This window comes from Thamnophis sirtalis, unplaced genomic scaffold, assembly GCF_051295495.1.
Source record: "Thamnophis sirtalis isolate CommonGarterSnake01/CBP01778 unplaced genomic scaffold, rThaSir2_p1.2 scaffold_9, whole genome shotgun sequence".
Classification (NCBI taxonomy): Eukaryota; Metazoa; Chordata; class Lepidosauria; order Squamata; family Natricidae; genus Thamnophis; species Thamnophis sirtalis.
In genome coordinates, this window is record NW_028261389.1 from 15,371,879 (window position 1) to 15,397,458 (window position 25,580).

Here is a 25,580-nt window from a genome sequence, read left to right on the forward strand (position 1 = left end):
CTTTCTTTTCTCCTTTCCTCCTTTCCTTCCCCGTCCTTTCTCTCCCTCGGTCCCCCCCTCCTTCTCACATACCTTTCCTCCTTCCCTGCCTCTTTCCCTCCTCCTTCCTTTTAATCTCCCTCCTTTCCTCCCTCCTTCCCTCCTTCCTTTCAAATCTCCTTCTCTCTTTCTTTCCCTCCCTCTTTCCCTCTTTACTACCCTCTTCTCTTCCCTCCCTCCTTCCTTCCCCAGTTTTTCCTCTTTCTCCTCTCCTTCTTTCTTCCCACCTTCTTTCCCTTCTCTTCTTTCTCTTCCTCCTCTTTATCCTTCCCCCCTTCTTCTGCCTTTCCTATTCCTCTCCTTTCTCCTCTCCATCGGACGCCACTTTTAATAGAGTAAGACTTTCCTAAATTTCTTCCTCTGACTGCTAATCCATCCGGGGGGGGGGGGGGGGAGGAGGCTCCCTTTGTTGTCTGATTGCTTCCTAGGTAGCATCTCTTCCCCTTGTCCTCCAAGGTCATCCACACATTCCATTATAGCGTACCTGTTCATATACAGGCCTCATGCCCACTGGGATTTGGCAGAGCAAAGCATCCAGCTATGCACATGTCATTCTGCAGAACATGATGTTCCCACTGCTTTAAGAAAGATAGTTGATTCATGTGAACGTGCCTTGCGAAATGCTGCTTTGAATGCTTTGCACACTTAATATCTTCACAATGGAGGTTTTTTATAATACATGAGGAAACAGTGATTTCTGAGAAATGACATGCTATACTGCCTTAGCAACAAGGCCAGCTCTGAGAGAGGGAGATGCCCACTCAGGAGGAAACAAAAAAAAAGAAAACCAGCAGCTTTATTTAATAGTGTGCGTAAAATATCTCACAGACTCCTCCAGCCCTTTTTAAAATTCTACCGTACTGCGATTACAATCAAATCCAAATTCTGTTTCTCCATTGCCTTTTCCTAAAAAAGAATGGTGCACTCTATTCCCAACACACTGGGAAGACTAGACAATAACACTGGATTACTCTGCAGTGTTATTACATACTGTATCACTCCCCACCAGATCTCTTGGGTAGTACAATATTGTTACTCAGAGTTCACTCACTCTCAGGCCCTCTTCAGCTTTTTTGGTGCTATTAATAAAGCAGTGCTGTACAGAGTGTGCATGTGTGCACGCATTGGCAGGACAGCCTTTTAAAATGTACGTCACATTTTTTTACCCCAAATCACCAGTTTGCAACAAATAAGGTGCAAGATATAAATAATGCAAACCAAGGAACCTATGCAAAGTTAGTCTGCGAAGCAAAAGAAAAATTCCCAAGTTCCTGGTTGTTGCATTTTCCCTATCTTATTTATTTAACAAAAGGGGCAGAAATACATCTTTTCTGTTAAGATTATCCAGCTTTTTTTTTTTTTAAAGAGCTGGATACTTAACATCTTGGCACATTTATTTTGGCCTTGTGAGTTGTTATGAAATATAGATCTGTACTTTTTTTTCATATGGACCATTGCTTCATGGTTATAGGCATAGGACAGTGATGGCTAATCCTTTTGTCCTTGCGTGCTGAAAGCATGCATACACGCACATCGTGCACATGCATGCCCACACCCATAATATAATGCGCATGCAGAAAAAAAATCTGCACTCCGTTTTGGGCCTAGCAGGCCTCACTGAAGCCTCCTGGGCCCAAAAAAGGGGGGTGGGGGCGCTTCTCCCCCCCAACTCCCCATGCATGCCTATGCTATTATAGGTGATATGTCAGCCTTGTATGCAGCTTTATTCCTCTCTAGCATTCATCTCCATTGTTCAGTGATGCATTTCCTGCCTTTCTAGGATTTATTTATTTATTTATTAGACTTATATACCGCTTCATAGGGCTTTCAGCCCTCTCTAAGCGGTTTACAATTTTTTTAGCAAATTGAGTCAGCAACTTGCCCCCACAGTCCGGGTCCTCATTTCACCCACCTCGGAAGGATGGAAGGCTGAGTCGACCTTGAGCCGGTCAGATTTGAACCGCTGAACTTCAGATCACAGTCAGCTAAAGTGTCCTGCAGTACTGCACCCTAACCACTGCGCCACCTCAGCTCTATCTGCTCCTGTGCGGCACTTCCCGTTGGATGTATATAGTTATATATAGTTACATTGTTTTAGCTGCATTTTGATTAAACAACATGTGTTGCAGAGACCCGAAAACCAGCTGGATGGTGGGAGGCCCATGCGCATGCGCAGTGGAGCTCAGCTGGGGCGGCGGCTCGTGTGCCGGCAGAGAGGCCTTTGCATGCCACCTGTGGCATGCATGCCATAGGTTCACCATCATGGATATAGGGCCATCACAACAGAAAGCACAACTCACCACTCTGGTGGTTACCTCCCAACCGTAGTTTAATATATTTATATGGTTGCCCATTTCATAGCAGTAACTCTAGGTAGCAAACAGAGGTTAAAATTGAAAAACAGCCCAAGAGTATTGGTTAAAAACAAACTAACCAAGTCAATAAAACACACCCGGAGTCTAAAACATATTCACAAGTAAACCACAACCCAAGAAATCAACCAACCTGCTCTTAACAACCAGGGTCAAATAGCCAAAGGAACAACCAGACCTCTAATGTCTTTGGAAGGACATCCTTGAGATTCTAATATTAAAATAAATTAGGAAATTGTTTAAGGCCACCAAATCCCACAAGATGAGCTGCTGAGGGACAAAACCAAGATGAGGAAACACATTAGCTGGGTTCACTTATTTTCTTCTTCCGTTTTTCTTATTTATGATCTGCTGCATAAAACGCAGTTGGCTATGTTTATAGAACATGCTAAACCTCAAACACGTTTATTTAATGATATGTCATAGTTATGAAAAGCATCCTACAGCAAAGAATGTAGACACGCCAGGCAGGCTCTGTTGAAACCAGGAGTCTTCCTGTCTAGGAAAGAGACCAGCCTGAATAACTGTGCTAATATTTTATTGCCAGATTATTCCCAAATGTAATTCTTACTAATTGCCACATGGGAAAAGAATATGCAAAAAATGAATTCTTAATTCATGATCATCCTGCTATTATATAGGAAAAGTTTATAGCCACCTACAACCCTGTGACACATTAATATATTGCAAAACAAAAATTTGATATTTGCACATATTACAGTTTATGTTTATATTCAAAAGATATATATGCATGTGCATTTCAGAGGTGGTATTCAGCTAGTTCTGACAGGTTCTGGAGAACCAGTAGTGGAAATTTTGAGTAGTTTGGAGAACCGGCAAATAGGCTGGCCCCACCTCCGCTGCCTCCCAGCTGATCTTCTTTTGTTGCCTTGAACAGGAGAACGGAGCTGGAAAGCAGGTTAGTGGGTGAGGAGGGAATAGGGATTTTACAGTATCCTTCCCCTGCCACACCCACCAAGCCACACCCACCAAGCTATGCCATGCCCACCAAGCTACTCCCACAGAACCGGTAGTAAAAAAATTTGAATCCCACCACTGGTGCATTTGTACTCATGCATGAACATACACTATATTGTACATTTTTGCTCCTTTAGAAAATAAAGAATTACCAGAACTGCAGTTAGAAAAGTACATGTTGTGTTTAATGGGTCATTGCGATTTGATGGATCACTTTCATTAAGGTTTTTGGGGAGGATACCTGCTGTTGTAATATCTTATGTTTAGCTTTTATGCAGGAGTGTGTGTGTGTGTGTATAAATAGAATATTGAAAGCGAACAGGAATTAATACATATTCTTACCTATGTTGAAAAGATGTTTTCAAAGTTGGAAGTTGCTCAGCACTTTAAAAAATAAGTCTTCGTTGAGACTTATTATTTTCTACTTAGATTCAGGGCAAAGACATCATTCAAAACCATTTCTCTCTGTGAAAACAATCCTTTCAATATTCCAGAGTGCACAGCTAATACATACTTATGAATCACAGTTACAACGCTCACAGAGATGTAACAGAGCCTGCACTGCCCACCTGAATAAAAAAAAGTCAGGCTAAAAAAAATGCTATAGGCCGCAGGGAATACTTTAGTGACATTGCTGGAAAACCAATTGATGCAAGAGTTTCAGATAAAACAAAAAGAAGAAACAAGTTATCCTATCCCATTCCATCCCTCAGCTAACATGTCTAGAGGAGGATTCTGAGATCTGGTGCACCTTCATCACTTCCTACAAACCCACTTTATTTTAATTCCATAAATTTTCAAGTCTAATAGCCCTGTGTTGATTTCTGAAATTCCCAGTGAGCATCTTCAGCCAATCATTCCTCAGTCAAGAATATCAATCATTGCATTAAGAATTGCAGAATTGCAGAATAACAGAGTTGGAAGGGACCTTGGAGGACTTCTAGTCCAACTCCCTGCTCAAGCAGAAGACCCTATACTATTTCAGACCAATGGCAATCCAATCTCTTCTTGAAAACTTCCAGCAATGAAGCATTCACAACTTCTGAAGGCAAGCCATGATTCCACTTATTCATTCATCTCACTGCCAGGAAATTTCTCCTTAATTCTAGGTTGGATCTCTCTTTTAAAATCTTCCATCTGTTACATCTTGTCCTGACTTTGGAGAATAGGTTGACAGCCTCTCAAACATTGGAAGACTGTTATCATGTCATCCCTAGTCCTTCTCTTCGTTAGACTAGACATACCCAGTTTCCTGCAACTGTCCATCATGTTTTAGTCTCCAGTCAGAGATGGTTTGCTGCTGGTACAGCCTGGATCGAGTGAACTGGCAGTAGCAGTGGCGGCAGGCTTCACCCATCCGCCCGGATGCTTCTGCGTATGTGCGCATGCAGCCACAAGCAAACCAGTAGTAAAAGTAATAGAAACCCACCACTGCCTCCAGTCTCCTGATAATCTTTCTTGCTCTTCTCTGTACTCTTTCTACGGTCTCAGCATTTGTTCTTTTGTTCTTGTAGACCTCCAAACCCCTGTTCTAATGGAACTGCAGAAGACAACGCTCTTATGATGTTAAGCTTTCTAAAGTTTCAAAAACTCTGCTCTCAGGGTAACCCTTAGCTCACTCTGCTTCAGAAGTGATAATCACTTATTTTATTTTTTCCCAATCCTAAGAACGTCCAGAATTTTGTGAATTAACAAACACAAACAGAGTCAAAAGTTCTGATTCACCAGGGTACCGTCTCAGCAAAGTTTGTTATTACAATAAATCCTGATAGTAATAAGGCAGTACAATCTCACTGGTGAATTTCCCCCGAAAAGGGCTGGGGCAGGAATCATAGCTGGCAGTTTAATGAGAAAATAAATGAGTTCACTGGCACTGGAATTTCTTCTATAGCTGAGGCAAGTGAGGTTGAATAAGGGGAACCCAGAATGGCAGCGAAAAGTGAGAAAGTTGAGTTTTTAGAGTTTATTCCTGTTTGCTGTTGACTTCCTTGCAGTAAAAACAGTAACAAAACAAAAAAAAGTATACTATTGTTCTTGACAAATGATCCACCATCCCTTATGGTACCTGTCTTTGAGGAAGGCACAACGATGCTTTGCTCTAAAGCCCATGATGATTAAATAAAAATTAAAAGTATCAAGGATGTTGAATAGATGGGAACTGCACGATGTATTTGCTGATAAGCTAGCTGGCAAAGAAGATGTACCTCCAATGAATTTTCCATGAACCGACAAAAGGGCGAACGACAAAACCGCGCCGACTAAACTGCGTCGCTAAAACCGCAACGTCATCAACGCGGCGACAACGCGGCGACAACAGCGCGGAGACAGAAGGGCGATTTCAGTTGACAGAGGGGCGATTTAAGTTAAGGTAAGGGTTAGGTTTAGGTTTAGGGTTAGGTTTAGGGTTAGGTTTAGGGTTAGGTTTAAGGTTACGTTTAGGGTTAGGTTTAGGGTTAGGTTTAGCATTACGTTTAGAGTTAGGTTTAGGTTTAGGGTTAGGTTTAGTTTTACAGCGCGCTTCTGTCGCCGCACTGTTGTCGGCACGATTCAGTGCTTTAGAACACGCAGTTTTGTCACCGCGGTTTAGTCGGGCGCAGTTTTGTCGTTCACCCTTTTGTCAGTGAACCGAATTTTCCCAACATCAATCGCTCCGGCATGCATAGTCCTTTCTTGTAGAAATAAAAGAAATGGGAATATGCAATCAGAGCCAACAAAGGTACATACACCCTTTTCCATTTTTACTTGATTCATTCATGAAATTGTCATGCCAAAAATAATTGAACTTCAAAGAGTTCAGTGAAGGAGAGAGCATCTGTTTATGTGGATAGGCCTAGAGCAACTATATCACTGCAGAACTCAAAGTTCAAAGAATATCTTCCAAATCTAAAAAAGTAGGACAATATGTCAAACTGCATAAGATGGCTGACCCCCCCCCCCCCATGCCAGGGATGTCAAACTCAAAGTCCGAGGGCCAGATCTGGCCGGCAGGGTGCTTAGATCTGGCCTGTGGGGCCGCCCTGGAAACAGCGAAGGACCAGCCCGTGGTGCCTCTGCCAGTGAAAATGGAGCTCAGGAGGGCTATGTTTGGCCTTCCCAGGCTCCATTTTCAGCTGCGACAGCCTCCTGCCACTCTCTGCCAGTGAAAATGGAGCTCAGGCCCCCAAGCTCCATTTTCATTAGCCAATGGTGGCAGGAGGCCGTCGCAGCTGAAAATGGAGCACCTGGAGCCCATTTTCGCTGGCAGAGCGCTTGGGCCACTACAGACACCCCAACATGAGTAATGTCAAGCTGGCCTTGCCCACCCTGGCCACGCCCATGCCCACCCCTGAGGCCAAACCCAACCCTGATGCAGCCTTAATGAAATTGAGTTTGACACCCTTGCCCTAAGCAAATGCAGGAGGTTTGAAAAGAAATATTTTGAGAAACACCAAAGTTCCGCTGAAACAATGAATTTGCTTTTGATGCTGCTCATCTACAATCTCCAAAAAACTCAAAAGAATCCACAGGCTTGCAATTCCACTATCCAGGTCTCAGTACAGATAACTTAAGCAGTTGTTCTCCAAGAACCTGATTAGAATATCACATGGGATGGAATCCCAACCGTCATTTTGATCTCGAGATCAGTTCCAGGATTCTGGTTACTTTCACCAAAATGGCCTGTGGACAAGTTCTGTTGTCACAAATGTTCTTCCAGTTTTGAATTTGGAAGATGGAATAGGACAGTCGCAGATCATACATGGTTCAGCATTTGCCAAGTTTTGAATAAACTAGTATATTTGAACAAATTATTTTAATATATTTTAAAACATATTTAGCATATTTTTCTAGTAGAGGAACATTAACCAGGCTAAAAAGCAACCTATTTTTCTGGAAAAATCACTATAAAGCATTAACTATTTGAATATTACAATGAATTTGTTAATAATAATCAATGAATTAGTAAAATATTAAGACTTTCTTTGGCTGAGGATAGATTAGAACCTGGGTCTATTTACGTCAAGTCCTGAACCTTAATCACTGTACCACTCTGGGTCTTATTTAGAAAAAAAGTTTTGACAAGATAGTTTCAGAATTCTGAAAATACAAAACTCTTAGCATTCATGATTTAATGGTCTAAAATTAATTAAACTAGGGATGCATATTTGAGCTGCTGATAAATTAGAAATGTTCAACTCTGGACTACCATCTGGTGTTTGCAGCGCAAATCTAGCAATCCTAACATAAACATTTCCATGTTAGGTTAAGGCCTAGATAAGGTTTTCAGCAAGAATTACAGTATTATTTTGTAGGCAGCAATTAAGAACAAAGCACTAGAGGGCAGTATTACCCATCAGTGTACTGTATAAATAAATATGTGCATTTTATAGGAACCTCCCCCCCCCCCCCCCTTTCAACCTTCATGAGTAGTTTTTCCAGTATGTTGAGCTGGCTTGGACAGAAAAAATTATATTGTCAGAGGGAAGAAAAGTCTCCAATTCAAAAGAAACAATCAAAAGAAACGAAAGGAGCCAATTTACCTTACATTGTTTCATTTCTGTTGAATCAGTATTTACTAACATATATTGCACGATTAAGCTGTCATCTAAGCTGAGCAAATTTAAGAAGTGAGGAGTTGGTAATTTTAAGAATTGTGGACGGCCTCTTAAAATTGCCAAGGATGTGAAACAGCGCTGCAGACAAAGATCAGGTAACTTCAGGATTATCTAGTATTGTGCGGTGGCTATCAAATCTCCTACCGATCCATGAATCTATACAAAATGTAATGCAGCAGAATTCTGGCTCATTTTCAGCTTAACCTTTTGCAAAACAGGGCAGTTGGCATCAGCCTGGTGGCATGGTGGGTTTTTTTTAAAATACTCCTAAAGAATGATGGACTTCAACTCCCATATATATTTATTAAATAAAATTAATATACCTGCTTACACTGATGTGTTATATTCATACTTATACTTGTTTTCTCATACATGCTTGACAAACCTAAACAAACAAAAATAACAATAAAATAAAATCCCCAGCAGACTGAAATCTTCTGGATAAAGACTGCAGTCCTGGCAACAAGATATCAAGATTATGGGGAAACGATCCAGTTCCTCCATCTGAATCTAACGTGAACAACATTCAATAATGTTGAATTTTCTCTCATCCTTGGGGCAAGAGTTCTCCTCCTAATTCATGCTCTCATTTGGCAGCGTCTTGGGGAGTTGCAAAGAATTCGCCTTTTATCTCCTAGATTAAAACCAGCCTCACGCGGAGTTGGGGTTTTGCTTTTTTTTTAAAGTTAGCTGGGGGGAAAAAAAAATACTTAAAAAAAAATAACCACAGAGGGAGGAATCAAAAGCCAAGATCGGCGATGGGAAAGCTAAGAAGGGTTGCCCGTAGCAACAATCCTGCGCTAACGGGCAATCGGCGCTCGATTACCAAGGTTCCTCATCCTCTCCCCCCGCCCCGCCCCCAGTTTCGCGATGGGTGGCAAAGCCATCGATTTCTCGGGACTCAATGAGCCGCGCCTGCTCCGAACGCGGGGAGTTATTTTTCTCGGAGGCAAGATGGCCGCTTCAGTGGCTGGGGCTGCCCCACTGGGCAAGGGGTTGGACATCAGCTTGGCGGCTCTCCAGCGGCACGACCCCTACATCGGCAGCATCTTGGACGTGGCCAGCCAGGTGGCGCTCTACACTTTCGGGCATCGCGCCAATGAGTGGGTGCGTGAGCGAAGTTGCTAATTCCGGAACGGCGGTGGGGAAGTGTAAGAAAAAGACGGAATAAAGTGTAGCTGCCGTTCCCGTTACCGTAAATTCACTAATAGAGGAGCGGAAGGAGGAGGAGGAGCCTTTGGAAGCCTTGACGTGGCACCCGCTCATGCGGGCGAGGTGCCGTAAACCTTCTAAAAGATCGCTCCTTCGCTTTTTAAACTGGAGGTCATTTTTCTCCTCTTTAGATTTTGCCTGGCTTAGATTTTGGGCAGGGATCATTGTTTTAACCGAAATAGTTAATGGAGGGAGACTTCTTCCCATTTTAATGCCGTTTTATTCTTTGCAGGAGGTATCTGGCTGTTTCTTTACTGCCTGGGCTTATTTCAAAAGGGACAAAAGAGGCTTTATATCTTGCACAAGGTCTAAATCAGTGCTTCCCAACCTTGGCCACTTGAAGATGTCCGGACTTCAACTCCCAGAATCCCCCAGCCAGCGCTGGCTGGGGGATTCTGGGAGTTGAAGTCCGGACATCTTCCAAGTGGCCAAGATTGGGAAGCATTGCTCTAAATGAAGCACAATGTCAATTTTGCTTGCAGAAATCCCTTTCTTGCATTCAGGGAGCACTTTCTGCTGACAACTCCAGGGGATCTGTCAGCAGAACTACCCTGGCGGCCAAGATAAGCAGAGAAGAACTGGAATAAGGAGTGGAGAGAGTGCAGCCCCCTGCCAGAGGAGGAGCAGCCAAAAGTTACACGCCACGGCCAACTTCCCATTCAAAACAGGCATAGCCGCCATCTAGCACCAAGTTAAAAGAGTCTGAGAATAGATTTAATCAGTTTCCAGAAATAATAATATAAATCAGGGGTTCCCAACCTTTTTTTATCCATGCCCCACCTAAGCATATTTATGCCCCCCCCCCTTTTGCAGGGGTGAAATTCAGCAGGTTCTGACAGATTCTGGAGAACTGGTAGTGGAAAATTTGAGTAGTTCGGAGAACTGGCAAATACCACCTCTGGCTGGCCCCAGAGTGGGGAGGGAATGGGGAGTTTGCAATATCCTTCCCCCAGGAGTGGGGAGGGAATGGGGAGTTTGCAACATCCTTCCCCCAGGAGTGTGGAGGGAATGGGGAGTTTGCAATATCCTTCCCCCGGAAGTGGGGAGGGAATGGAGATTTTGCAGGATCCTTCTCCTGCCACACCCATGAAGCCACACCCACAGAACTGAAAGTTTAAAAAAAATGAATTTCACCACTGCCCTCCTGAGACATATAATTCCTACTTTATTCAAAAAGTGAACTCTACTCACGCGGAGGAATTCCAAAAGGCCATTAGCTTGCTTTAAACAAGGTTCAAATTACCCCCATTAAAAATCAAATTGCCCCCATGTATGGTGTGGGCCGCACGTTGGTAACTACTGATACAGATGATCCAAAATCAATGTCCTAAATCCTTCCATCTCCTCGCTAATGTAAGATGTTGGTGTAGAACAAGCCTAGCCAGAGTGTTTTTAGTGCACTGTCCAAATATATTAAGGTTGATATCTGATGATTGGGATAGGTGTTTTTCAGCTGGCAAAGTGGGAATGCCTCTTTCCTTATGGCAAAAAATTTCACGGCGCATCCTCAGTAATCAGGTTTGGGCTAGACGAGAGCCCCAGGAAATTTTCAGATTTGAAGGCTGGCCTGGAAAAATAAACAAATCCCTCTTAAGGAAGGGTTTTTATTTTAATTGATTATGTGCCATCAAGTCATTGTTGATGCTGAGCATCCAAAGTGATGTTCTCCATGATGAATCCTGAAAGAACCACTTCCCTAATGGTGCCAAGAAAATCCCGCATGGGTGTGTCTGCATAATTCCTGGGAGCTGAACTTGACTGTGTTTATTTTAATTGGCCTGTATTGTTTAACACATAATTCAAGGCAGAGAACATTTATGGGGTGGGGTGGATTGAGAGGGAGTGACTAGCCCAAGATCATCCAACCGGCTTTCATGCGTAAGGCATGACTGGTACTCACAATCTCCTGGTTTGTAGCCTGGTGCTTTAATCACTAGACCAGACTAACTCCAGTGATGGGTTCCAGATCCCGTTCCAACCAGTATGGTTGGAATGGGCCTGGTGGCGTCCACATGGACGCGTGCAGCGCACGCACATGCGTCTTAGCGCCTCCGTGACGCTCCAGCTGCTCAGCGGAGCGTCACACAGAAGAGCCGAGGTGGCGCAGTGGTTAGAATGCAGTACTGCAGCCATTTCAGCTGACTGCTATCTGCAGTTCGGCGGTTCAAATCTCATCGGCTCAAGGTTGACTCAGCCTTCCATCCTTCCGAGGTGGGTGAAACGAGGACCCAGACTGTGGGGGTAATATATGCTGACTCTGTAAACCACTTAGAGAGGGCTGAAAGCCCTATGAAGCGGTATATGTCTAATTGCTATTGCTATTGTATGTACCATGTCCATGCACGTAAGCGCCAAAGACTTAAAAGACCAGTAAGGAGCTCGGATGGGCGAGTGGGCCCTCCAGAACACCGTACCAGAAGGGTATCCGGTGTTCTGGGCAGGCTCCGGTACACCCCGTACCGGGGCGTACTGCCTGCAACCCACCACTGACTGACTCCACCAGTTGCTACCAGCAGAAGTAAGCCAAAAGCTTTGGCTTCAGATTGTTGCCTATTCCCTCTTTAACTTCAACATATTTGACAGGGGATACTTGAATGAATGCGCTTATTGAAAGTTACATTTCTGAAATAAGGTTTCAAGTCATATCTAGAGTATGAAAAAAAAATAATTAGCTTGTATTCATAATATAGCTGTCTTCAATAAATGGAATATATGTTAAGCATACTATATTGTATATGAGTTGTAAAACGCTGGGTGTCCTGCAGATGGCAGCAAAGATACATAGTTTTCTGTATATTCTTGCTCACATCCAAATATTTTTCCAGCCCTATACAATCTGCCTATTCTATATATACTGCTGTGCATATTTTCTCTTTTTTTTTACATAGCTTTTTCAGGATAGTGGTAACATCAAATTTAGATTAAACTCTTGTTGTATAGGCAGAAGTGGTATTCAGCAGGTGCTGACCAGTTCTGGAGAATCGGTAGCAGAAATTTTGAGTAGTTCAGAAAACTGGTAAATACCACCTCTGACTGGCTCCGCCCCCATCTATTCTCTGGCTCCTGAGTCCGAGCTGATCGGGAGAGAATGGGGATTTTGCAGTAACCTTCCCCTGCCATGCCCACCAAGTCATGCCACGCTCACCAAGTCATGCCACACCCACCAAAATACGCCCACAGAACCGGTGGTAAAAAATTTTGAATCCCACCACTGGGTATAGGGCAGTGGTCCCCAACCTTACTGGCTTGGCAGACTGACTGTGGATATGGGGGGGGGGATTCTTGTTCTTATGTGGCCCAGTTAGCAATGGACTGCAGATCAACTCTGAACTATGGACCAGGGGTTGGGCACCCTGGTATAGAATATATAAAAATATTGATATCCACACTAATTATTTTAATCTGTTAATGCTTTCTACTATGCTCTGCATAATCTTTTTACTTTCTTATATTAACAGCTATGATGTGAGACTTTATAAAAGCCTTTTTTAATCATTGTACAGAAATATTGATACCCAGGAAAATGGATTTCTGTCTCTTTGTTAATATATTTCTGTGATCAGGTATCCTCCATGCTTTCAGAAATTTGGTTTGTCAATGTAATGTTTTGTCAAATATGGTTTGTCAATATAAGTAACAATTACATTGCATATGAATTTGTTTTAAATTTAAAATATGGGATATAGGTCAGTTGTATATTTTACTGCAAATATTGTGTGTCATCGCTTTTCTGATGCATTTTAAGATCAAATGGATAACAAATGTCTTGTCATGATTTATAGGGCAATAATAAAGCATACCCCCTAGGGATTCCTTATAGGCACCAAATGTTAAATTTGGTAATGAAAGTATTCTTAGGAATTGTTAGTGTTTCCTGTTGTTTTCTAGAGAGCCTTAATACAAGACATTTACCACAAATATTATAATTCAGTAAAATTCTCAAAATATTGGAAAATGGCTGCTATCGCAAAATAATTAAAATTTGTCCTTAATTCCCACTAGTGAAGGAAACATTTCATTTTAGGAGCATTTACTCAGCACACAAGTTTTAAGACTAGGGACAAAAGTATATTGCATGTTTTGAAAAAAGCGAATTAACTTTGAGTACCTTAATGTGCTAAAAAAAGGCAGTGAAATGACTTATAAGTGTAAAAACACAAATTACTTGTCTCTACAAAACGTACTTTTTCAATAGCTCGATTGCAGGTTTGTACAACATCAGTAAAACAACTAAACAATTTTAATTTGATTTTAGGAGAAGACTGATGTGGAAGGAGCACTGTTTGTGTATACAAGGTGAGAGACCATTAAAATATTTTCCCCCCTGATTAAAAGTTGTTAAGTCATTCCGTTCTCAAAGCAGAAGAGAAAGAGCAAAGAAATTAATTGTTTGAATCAGCCGTCGCACATTTCAGAATGTTATTTTTCCTCTGGTGCAGTTATCAAAACACCAAATAAAATAAACCCTCTCTTGGGTGTTAATAGGATGAAACCGATATTTAAAGTAACCTGCTCAGCAAATTTATTCTACCTTGGGATGAAATCCCTCATTGTGTCTCCTTTGAGAAAAATAGTAACGTTGAAAGAATGGACTTTTTTTCAAGTATTACGTAGCAGACAGTAGAAGATTAAATCGGTGTGCCTTTTTGTTTGGTGTAAACCTTTGCTGTGTTTGAGGGCCATGCCAGGGGGCTCCCACTAACAATCCAATCCTCCTCGGCAATCTTTGGATGCCATCATTCATGAGAATAATCTCTTTCCTCCTCTGAAGGCAGAACTCTGCCTCCAGGCATGGAAGAGGATATTTTAAGGTTACCAGATCTGGCTGCAAAAATTAGGGCAGCAGGAAATTAATTTTCCGTGTTCCTTTGCTGCCACCTAGTGGGCATCCAGAGAGTTACAGCCTGTAGTTGATATTCAAGGGGAAATTGCTTCTGAGCCCATGGGTACATGTAATCCTCCACTTTCAACAGTTCATTTAGTGACCGTTCAAAGTTACAACGGCACTGGGAAAAGGACTTATGGCCATTTTCCACACTTAAGACTGTTGCAGCATCCCCGTGGACACGTGATCCAAATTCAGATGCTTGGCAATTGGCTCATATTTATGATGTTTGCCCTGTCCTGGGATCATGTGATTTCAAGATTTCAAGATTTAATAAATTTGTATGCCGCCCAATCCCGAAGGACTCCGGGCGGCTTACATAAAAACAATTTTAAAAATACTAAGAAAGTTTAAAATACAAAGACAAGCAAGTTAAAAGAATACAACATGCACTCAAGCTTAGTGGGGCTGGAACTCAATCAAGGGTCAACAGCCCCAGGCCTGCCGGAATAGCCAGGTCTTAGTAGACTTTCGGAAGGCCGAGAGAGTGGGGAGGGTCCGGATCTCAGTGGGTAGATCGTTCCATAGGGCCGGGGCAGCTACGGAGAAGGCTCTCCCCCGAGGAGCCGCCAGATAACATTGTCTAGTCGACGGCACCCAGAGAAGGCCCATCCTGTGAGATCTTATCGGATGCTGGGAGGTATGTAGCAGGAGGCTATCTCGTAAATATCCAGGTCCTAGGCCATTTTTTGATCATTTTTTTAGCACCTTTTGACAAGCAGAATCAGTGGGAAAACCAGAGCCACTTAACAACCGTATCATGAACTGAACAACTGCAGAGATACACTTGACAACTATGGCAAGAAAGTTCGTAAAATGGGACAAAACTCACTTAACAAATGTCTCACTTAGCAACAGGAATTTTGGGCTCAATTGTGGTCGTAAGTCAAGGACCACCTGTATTTATACCCTTCACTCCCGTGGGCAGTTTTGAGCTTCGTAAGCACTAACTCCCTTCTGTAAAACTCCTGTTTACTTTGATCCAATTCACATTTTTCGTTTCCTATATTTATTTATTTAAAACATTTATTAGAATGGAATGGAATGGAATAGAATAGAATAGGAGAGTTGGAAGGGACCTTTGAGGTCTTGTAGTCCAACCCCCTGCTTAGGCAGGGAACCCTACACCACTTCAGACAAATGGATATCCAACTTCTTAAAAACTTCCAGTGTTGGAGCATTCACAACTTCTAGAGGCAAGTTGTTCCAGTGATCAATTGTAACTGTCAAGAAATTTCTCCTTAGTTCTAAGTTGCTTCTTTCCTTTATGTAGCTGCATATTTTATAATAGACCCTGAGTGGCTCCCATTCAAAAATTAAAGTTTTTTCTTGTTGTTGTTGCAATGAATATCCAGTGTGAGTGGCATGGCAAAAGGTACTGTGATATCTTCCCTCCCCCAGTTCCCCTCCCCCGTGTGACCCAGAGGTGGTATTCAGCAGGTTCTGACCAGTTCTGGAGAACCGGTAGCAAAAATTTTGAGTAGTTCGGAGAACCGGAAAATACCACCTCTGGCTGGCCCCACCCCCATCTATTCTCTGCCTCCCGAGTCCCAGCTGATCAGGAGGAAATGGAGATTTTACAGTATACTTCCCCTGCCACGTCCACCAAGCCACGCCAGCCACACCCACCACACCATGCCTACCAAGCCATGCCACAGTAGTAAAAAATTTTGAATGCCACCACTGATGTGATCTGCTTAAAGCACTCTTGTAAGAAAACATTTGGAATAAATTGCATTGATCCTATGGAGAAGTTAGGAACCTGGGACCAAATTGTTTCTATTCACTGACCGTATGTCAAAAGATAGTCCGGCTTGCATAATGAAGGAATAAGTCATAATAAGTCTTATTTCCTTATAAGTAATAAGGAAATCAATAGCAATAGCAATAGCAGTTAGACTTATATACCGCTTCATAGGGCTTTCAGCCCTCTCTAAGCAGTTTACAGAGTCAGCATATCACCCCCAACAACAATCCAGGTCCTCATTTTACCCACCTCGGAAGGATGGAAGGCTGAGTCAACCTTGAGCCGGTGAGATTTGAACAGCCGAACTGCAGTCAGCTGAAGTAGCCTGCAGTGCTGCATTTAACCATTGCGCCAAATCAGTCTCTGTGTACATGCATATAGCTGTATTTTTTCCACAACAAATTTGATTTCTACAGTAAACGTTAATGAACATTTTATTCTGGAGGTGTTGTTTTTTTAAATTCCAGTTTGACCAATCAATCATACTTTTCCTTGCCACCTCCTCCCCACCCCATCCCAAACATAACCCACTTCCTTTTATAAACTAAATATCTATACATCTCATTTTAAAATACTGCTTGTAAGGCCCTTTAATTTTTATGTATATAAAGGGAAGTGGGAGATATTACATTAAATAAATAGCAAACGTGACATTTTGATTTTATCAGAATCTAGATCATGCGGGCATCGACTGCAAGTTGCTAGGAATTTTGGGATTGCAGTGTTTAATAATCAAAGGAAGGAATGACACCGAATGCCTAAGAGTATCCGAATTTCTTGGCAATAACAGCCTGGAGTTTATTTAGCCTGAAGCAAGGGGGCCATTTTAAATCAAATAAATCAAATAAAATGATTCCCATCCTGTTCGCTCTGCTTATGAAGTATTCACAAACAAATATTTGTAAAATTCACACATTTTGTTCTTGCAAAATAACTGGTTCACTGCGTTAAAAATAGAAGGCTTGGTGATGACAGATCGTACCTTGCAGCTGTGGCTATTTGGATAATTAAACTGGATTAGAGATTGCTGCTGCTAAAATTGAGGGGCAGACAAATGCGATTTAAAATATTAGAAGTTATCCTATTGGAGGGGACATTTAAACAAAGGGAACAATCTGCAGATAGGACGATGCCTCGATTGTTTTGTGTTTAGTTTCTTTCAGTTCCATTTTTGTTTCTTTTTTTCTTTTGCCTTCTTTCATGCTTTGTACATTCCATCTCCTGGCTCAGAATGTCCGCTGGGACTCTTGACTTGAAACATTTCCCAGATATTTATTCTGATTCTTTTCAGTGGTATTAAATTTGGGTTCAGATTAAAATGTCCCTCTAGTGTCAATTGCTGTGTGCTGAAAATGTACAAGGGAAAAAAGGAGAAATGGTAGCAAAGCATCTACCCTGATATTGAAGGTGGCAGATAGTGAATCTTTTCAAACAGATCTACAAGAGTATGTCAGGGCTCCAATAGATGGCTTTCATGGAACCACACAGATTGATTCTCCTTTTTCCGGTGGCTGAGGAACTTCTTCAGAGTGGTCAATTTTATGTTCCTCTTCCTCTCTGGTGGAAGAGGTGGTGCAATTTAGCCATGATAATATCTATAGAAATAACATTGAAGAAGGAATGCAAGAGCAGTAAAACTCTCAGGAGTCCTAAGTTCAGTCCTGAGAAAGAAGAATGAGAAAGAAACTCAGGTGAAATAATCTTGAGTTTCTTCTTCACCCCCTGTTCTTTCACTGAATTGAACTGAAGTATTATTTAAGTGTACAATAAAAATGCAAGACATGGGGTTGTTTTTGAGTCATTGCATCGTTGGTTAGAGATTTCATGCAATAGTGGAATTCAATTTTTTTACTACCGGTTCTGTGGGCGTGGCTTAGTGGGCGTGGCTTGGTGGGCATGTCAGGGGAAGGATACTGTAAAATCTCCATTCCCTCCCAATCAGCTGGGACTCGGGAGGCAGGGAATAGATGGGGCGGGGCCAGGCAGAGGTGGTATTTGCCGGTTCTCCAAACTACTCACAATTTCTGCTAACAGTTCTCCAGAACTGGTTAGAACCTGCTGAATACCACTTCTGATTTCATGTCATGTCTGTCATAGAGTTGAAGATGTCTCTGCTAAGCCTCCAGTTATTACATTCCACCATTGGACTATAGGATACAATTTCCCTGGGCTTTATTATTGATTTCCCAGATGTGCAGAGTTTTATGACCATTCTACTGATAGTGGATCCGTTTAGAAACGTGACTCATTTTATTACTTCTAAAGAGCTAGCCATCTGCTATGGAAACCGCCTAGCTGTTTCTAGGCCCCGTTTTCAGGGACTTAGTAAATTGTATGATCTCATCTCACGGTTCTCAATTTCCATCTCAATTCTGCAAAGACTTTTTCCAATTACCGGACATTAATATTCATCTGTCATCGGCACATCACTAAGAATTGAAGGGGAACATCGTGTAGAATAATGCAATGTTAAAACAATATTTGCATTGCTAAATATCATATCCACAGAATAGTTGGACAGGCTTGTTGCCATTTGCAAAATTTGCATGTAGCAACTTTGCATTCCTCTACTGCCAAGGCTCCAAATTGTGGCTTTCTCCCACATCGTTTATCCGCCAGACTCCTGCCTCGCTTCTTTGAGCCTCTGATTTCCCAGAGGGAAAGACACAGCACAGCTCATCTTAAGGCAATGATGGCAAACATTTTTGGCACCGAGTGTCCAAACCGGAATGCACGTGTGCATTCGTGTGTGTGTGCACGTGCATGTGCGATGGAGTGCCAGAAACCTGAAAATCAGCTGGGCGGTGCACATGTGTGCATCAGCCACTTGGTCTTTGGGTTTCTGGCACTCTGGCTCGCGTGAAGCTCAGCTAGCTGGTGCGCATGAGAGTGCCGGAAAGCAGAAGAGCAGCTGGCGATGGTGCATGTGCCCAAAGAGAGGGCTCTGTGTGCCACCTCTGGCATAGGTTCACCATCACGGTCTTAAGGGAATAGTTAGATTTGGATAAGGGTAGGGGATGTTTATAGGACACAGAACCACAAGTGAGGACTTCAATGGGACCGCTATGGGCAAATGAATATGATTTTTCCTTCAGGTTCTACCTTCTTCCCATCAGTCCAAGAAACTCAACTCCAAGTCTTTTGGGGGCCCTCCCCTGTGAGAAGTCAAATCAGCCTGGCAGGCTTTCATTTGCAATTGTCCACTCTTGTGAAATACAGCGTTTCAGATTTTAGATACGGAAGAAGGTTTGAAATACTTAAATCACTGGAAGGGCCATCCTGACATAGAACGATTGTGGGAAGTGGAGATGGACAGGTTGTCCTCACTTAACGACCATTTGTTCAGCAAAATTATGGTGTGTCAGCCTTCCCAGGTACGCCAGGCAGGAAACAATGACCAACTCTGAGAAGAAGGCTGTTCCATTGATTAATTGCTCTTTATTCCAAATTTCTCCTTAGTTCCAGGTAGAATCTCTCTTTAATCAGCTTCCACTCATTGCTTCTTGTCCTGGCCTTGGATGCTATGGAGGATAAGTCAACCCCTTCCTCTCTGTGATTGCCCTTCAAGTACTGGTACTTGAGGCAACAGTTCTTTGCTGAAGTTAAAAAAAAATTGAGAGAATAATAATTTGCTTGAAGTCTCAAAAATTTCTGATTATAAAAGTATTGGTACTTGAAAAGTTTTAAAAATATTTATCATACTATAACTCAGGGGTGTCAAACTCAAGGCTCGGGGGCCAAATGCAGCCTGAAGGGTGTTTAGATCTGGCCCGTGGGGCCGCCTTGGAAACAGTGAAGGACCAGCCCACGGGGCTTCTGCCAGTGAAAATGGAGCTTGGGAGGGTCGCTTATGGCCCCTCCGGCTCCATTTTCACTGGCAGAGGGTTGCAGGGCTGCCACAGCCAGAAACAGAGCTCACAAGGGCTGTCCGTGGGCCCCGCCCCAAGCACCATTTTCACTGGCAGAAGGTTGCAGGAGGCCGTCGCAGCCAAAAACGGAGCTCAGAAGCCCATTTTCACTGGCAGAGTGCTCAGGCCACTATAGGCACCCCTGACACGAGTGACATTGAGCTGGCCATGCTCACCCTGGCCCCCCAAAGTCAAACACAACCTTGATACGACCCTCAATGAAATCGAGTTTGATACCCCTGCTATAACTGAATTATTTTTAGTAGATATTTGATGGTTTCCATTTTGGTCATTTTCAGATCAGCTTCTCCCAAGTATGGATTTACCATTATGAATAGGCTGAGCATGGAAAATCGGACGGAACCCATCACAAAAGATCTGGATTTCCAGTTGCAGGATCCTTTTCTACTCTACAGAAATGCTAAATGTGAGTAACTTACTAGCACATGAGCAAAATGAATTGTTATATAAAATGACTGTCTTATACGCTGCTTCTAAACATCTACATCTCATCTGCCATGTTTTTTGGAGTATAAGGCGCACTGGAGTATAAGGCAAACCCAAGATTTTGAAAAGGCAAATTAAAAAAAAAGTGTTTGCACTTTGCAGACCTCCCAAAAATGCCCCATTTTTTGCGAAAACGGGCCCATTTTTTGTCAAAAAAAAGGGCATGCATAGCCTTTAGGAGGCTTAAGGCATGCTCCTGGGGGCTGAGAGGGGCAAAAACAGCCTGTTTTTCACTCATCATTGCCCTCCCCAGCCCCCAGGAGGACTCTGGAAGCCTCCTAAAGGCTCTGCACAGCCATTTTTGCAAAGGGGACAGGGTTTCAGGAGGCAAAAAATGTATTCAGTGTATAAGACGCACCCAGATTTTCAGCCTCTTTTCTGAGGGAAAAAGGTGTGTCTTATACTCCGAAAAATATGGTATTTAGAAAAGTATGTTTCAGTAGTTTATCAAGGAGCATGTTTCAATACTCGTAGAAGAGATTGTGAATAAAGAAAATTGTAAAGTTTTTTTTCCTTCATAGGCTGCACCTCTGCAGTCCTCTACATCCCCATAATAAGTAAGCCCTACGTCACAGAATAGGACAAATTTCTGCAAACAACCGTTAAGAAAGTATTTTAAATATTGCTAATAATTACACTGCATATTTTCTCTAGTTCTTTAGCAAGGTCCCAAAAGGGAATGCAACGGCGGTGTTCAAGCAAGTAGGCTCAGTTTTGTCAGTCAGTTCTCCTAAGTACTGGATTAGGCAAAAGATAGTAAAATTTAGGAGGGTAAATTGTCCTGAAGAATGGCTGACTTGGCCTTATCTCTTTCTAATCATGAAAGCAGTTATAACCAGGAAAAAGTGGACTTGTAAAATAGGTATGAATAGTCTACAACAGATTAAGAAAGCTCCTGTTAGAAAAAGGTAACTGAAAAATGGGCAAGGGGATAACAGGTAGTCCTCAACTTACGCCTGTGCTTGAACCCAAAATTTCTGTTGCTAAGCGAGGCAGTTAAGTGAGTTTTGCCTTATTTTGCAACCTGTCTTGCTAGAGTTGTTAAGTGAATATGTTAGTAACACAATTGTTAAATCAGACTTTCCTATGGATTTTGCTTGTCAGAAAGTCACAAAAGGTGATCACATGACCCCGTATGAACCGAATGCCAAGCATCCGAATGGCGATCCCTGACCCTGGAATGCTGCCATGGTCTTAAATGTGAAAAATGGTCATTAGTCACTTTTTTCAGTGCTGTTGTAACTTTGAACACTCACTAAACCAGGGTTCCCCAATCTTTTGGACCTCAACAGTGGTGGGTTCTGGATCCCGGTGCAACCGGTACGGTGCAATGGGGCCGGGCGTCAACCACATCCACGCGCACATGCGTACTTACCGCCCATGATGCTCCAGCTGCTCGGCAGAGCATCGCGCAGGTGCCATACGCTCCGTGTATGTGCATGCAGAAACCCCGATTGGCTCAAATACCGGTAAGGAGGATGGGTGGACAGGTGGTCCCTCCAGAGATACAGAACAATACTTGGTGCTCCCAGTAGGCACCTATATGTCCGTACCGAGGCGTATCGGTTGTATCCCACCACTGGACCTCAGAGACCACTAAATTCATAATTTTAAATCCTGTGGATCACTAATATAATCTGCCTAATGACTGGCTGGGTGGGCGTGATGTCACTCACGTCGAGGAGCGCCTCGCTGGCCTCTACTTGCCCCTCCCCTCCCAAGCACTCCTTGCTGACCTGGGCTTCTTAGGGTCGTAATAGGAAGCTGTTGTTGGAGCTAAGCAGCCACCATGAGAAAGAGTTGTCAAAATAGCTGGCTCGGTTCAAATTGGATCTGGACATAGTTTATAATGCCATTTGGCTGGCATATTCAACTCTTGAAAAAGTTGAGAAAAATTAACTTGTCTTCTAGGTGATTAATGTTTCAATCGGAGAAAAATATATGTAGTGAGAACTGAATTGTGGAATACTTGGTGCAGCAAACATCCAAACAAGCAGGGATTAACACCAGGCAAACAATCCAACAGAAAACAATGTATATAGACACACAGACATACATACGTAGAGCAAATTTGATGTTACCTAGTTGGGCAATGCAACATCTGCAAGCAAACAACCAAGCTCAGACAACATACAAATATGATTTTCTTCACGGATTTTCTACCCCTAAATATATATTAAGTAAAATACTGTATATTTGAAACTGGTGGTCCCTCATCCAAATAATAACACGCCTAGATTTTCAAGGTCAGTCAAGGACAACTAGGTGCTGCTATCCTAGCTGGGTCAAATAAAACAAAAAACATGGTAATTAAGGGCTTTTTGTTTTGTTTTCTCATGTTATGAAAGAGCTGTATATATAGACAAATATCTCAGTTTAATATACTAAGATATAATCTTCTGAAAGCAATCTTGTTTACCTTTATTGTTAATAACTTAGAATATATTGTTTGCTGTTTTCCTTCAGTGAATACTTTCCCTATTTCAATTCAGATTGTTTATTTAAAAACAGCTTCATTTCATCTGTAAGTACAAATAAACTCAATGATAGCTATTTTCTTGGTCTAGCTAACTGTAGCTGGGAAGTAAAATTATTGCTTACTGTAAGAAAATTACCTTTTTTATGCCCTGTTATTAAATTGGCTGGTACTTAAATTCTATGAACTATATTTCTGTTGTGTATAATTTTGACTTAACATTCTGTCTGCATTTAATGCTGGTTAACCCGTTCTTTATACTATAAAATGAGAATGTGACATTTTAAATAAAATTTTAGAAATAAGTAATTTTAAAAAGTAAGTGGATTATTAATCGGAAACATGTGATGCAAATTAAGAGTTGGAATTGCATAGGCCTCATGATTTTGGATTAAAATTCATCAGTCACTATTCTCTGTGCTAGCTAAGTCTGGTGAGAATTGAAGTTTCTTGACATTTAGAGTATGTACATGTGTGTATTATTATTAGATTTTTAATGGCTAGTTATGAATTCCGAAAGTTGAAGTCCACAAGATTTCATGGTTGAGAAATAGCATGATTTGAAAAGAAGAGTTTCCTTGATACTCATGGACTTTGCAAAACCACTTTGCAAAAATTAGTGGCGGTATCAAAATATTTATGTAGCTTTCCAAAAACTCTAGTAATCAGTGGAAGTTCTCCTGTGCCTGGATTAAAATCTGGATTTTAAGGAGAGGTGGATACAACTCTGTTTAGAACATACTCTATAGTTAATAATATTTAAGCATGGGAACACTGAAATTAGCTTGCCAGCAATATTATTTAATTCTAAACCATACTCGGATTAGAGTTACGGTATTTCAAGAGTTGATCCAGCTGTTGCATTTCCAAATTAGTAGAAATGATTGATGGGTTTTTAAACAGCTGTCCTGCCTATGCTGTTTTTTTCTTGTTCAGTTTTCTTATTCCATAGCAAGAGCTATTCTCCCAGAATGTTATTTCAAGTTGTGAAGTGTCACACAATAATAAAGTTCTTTGGTTGACATCCGCACAAAGTTTTTTGAATAGCAAAATGATAACTTTAGTGAATAATCAACCTCCATAAATGAGATGATTTAGCAAGCCATTTCTAATAAATTTCACTTGGATTTCAGATTAGGTTAACAACAAGTATCGTTGGTTTTAGGTGGGTATATCATGAGAAGAAAAATAGGTGGCATATACAAAGACTTTTTCGTGGTCTTCCTTACATAAGTCTTAACAGAGTTACGATAAAATTGTTAGAGTGGAATATTTTCCAAGCAAAGGCTCGGAGGCTAAAAAAAATACAGAACTGTGTATGCTTTTCAACTGATCTTTCAAGGCACCTACTGATAGTCCTCCACTTACGACCATAACTGAGCCAAAAATATATGTTGCTAAGTGAAACATTTGTTGAGTTTTGCCCATTTGACGACCTTTCTTGCCCCAGTTGTTAAGTGAATCATTGCAGTTGTTAAATTAACAACACAGTTGTTAAGTGAATCTGGTTTCCCCATTGACTTTGTTTGTCGGAAGGTCGCTAAAGCGAATCGCATGACCCTGGGACATTGCAACCGTCATAAATATGAACCAGTTGTCAAGTGGATAGGATTAAGGTTCCTGAATTTTGACTACATGACCGTGGGGGATGCTGCAATGTGGAAAATGGTCAGAAGTCACTTTTTTTGGTGCCGCTGTAATTTTGAACAGTCACTAAATGAACTGTTTTAAGTTGAGGACTACCTGTAGTACTCTTCAACTGCGGTAATTATAGGTGTTCCTGCTGAAGACTAGAACTCTACACACACACACACACACACACACACAGAGAACGCAGTGGCTCAGTGACTAAAACACTGAGCTTGTCAGAAGGTCGGCAGTTCAGCGGTTCAAATCCCTAGTGCTGTGTAACGGAGTGAGCTCCCGTTACTTGTCCCAGCTTCTGCCAACCTAGCAGTTCGAAAGCATGTTAAAAATACAAGTAGAAAAATAGGGACCACCTTTGGTGGGAAGGTAACAACGGTCTGTGCACCTTCAGCGTTTAGTAATGCCGGCCACATGACTACAGAGACTTCTTCGGACAGTGCTGGCTCTTCGGCTTTGAAACAGAGATGAGCACCGTCCCCTAGAGTCAGGAACGTGTATGTATGTATGTATGTATGTATGTATGTGTGTATGTGTATGTATGTATGTATATATATGTATGTATGTATGTATGATGTATGTATCTATATGTATATGTATATATGTATATATACTGTGAACGCGTGTGTGTATGTGTGTGTGTGTGTGTGTGTGTGTGTGTGTATATATATATATATATATATATATATGTATGTGTGTGTGTGTGTGTGTGTGTGTGTGTGTGTGTGTTTTATTTGTGCTGATAAATAAATATCATAATAGCCGTTAGCTTCCTCCCATAATTGGGGCTTACCAGGGGTTGTAAAAATCTAATATATATATAGATATATATAGATATAGATATAGATATATATAGATATAGATATAGATATAGATATAGATATAGATATAGATATAGATATAGATATAGATATAGATATAGATATAGATATAGATATAGATAGATAGATGTTAGATAGATAGATAGATAGATAGATAGATAGATAGATAGATAGATAGATAGATAGATAGATAGATAGATAGATATAGATATATATATAGGGTTTTCAGCTACAACTTCATGCTCAATATTGTATCAGAGTAAAACTCTGCCATGTGAGAAGAGATGAATTCAAGAGCCTAAGATAATAAAAGTATGCAGACTGTCAGCAGTCAGCACCAGTTTCGCATTGAGTATTTTTTCCGACTTCATTGTAGACTTTTGAATCCATGTGAAAGAT

The 25,580-nt window shown here is 41.6% G+C and overlaps 2 protein-coding genes across 6 annotated transcripts in view; one reads left to right on the forward strand and one right to left on the reverse strand.

Moving 5' to 3' along the window:
* CACNA1C (calcium voltage-gated channel subunit alpha1 C) overlaps window positions 1–25,580 on the reverse strand; it is a 610,648-nt gene that overhangs the window by 583,440 nt on the left and 1,628 nt on the right. The window lies entirely within an intron of this gene.
* DCP1B (decapping mRNA 1B) overlaps window positions 8,931–25,580 on the forward strand; it is a 60,135-nt gene continuing 43,485 nt past the window's right edge. For all 3 annotated transcript variants that reach the window (XM_087722898.1, XM_087722899.1, XM_087722900.1), the window contains exons 1-3: window positions 8,931–9,088; window positions 13,449–13,489; window positions 20,033–20,160. In XM_087722898.1, the coding sequence (XP_087579024.1) occupies window positions 8,936–9,088; window positions 13,449–13,489; window positions 20,033–20,160 (322 nt within the window). In that variant the 5' untranslated portion in view covers window positions 8,931–8,935. The remainder of the gene's footprint in view (window positions 9,089–13,448; window positions 13,490–20,032; window positions 20,161–25,580) is intronic.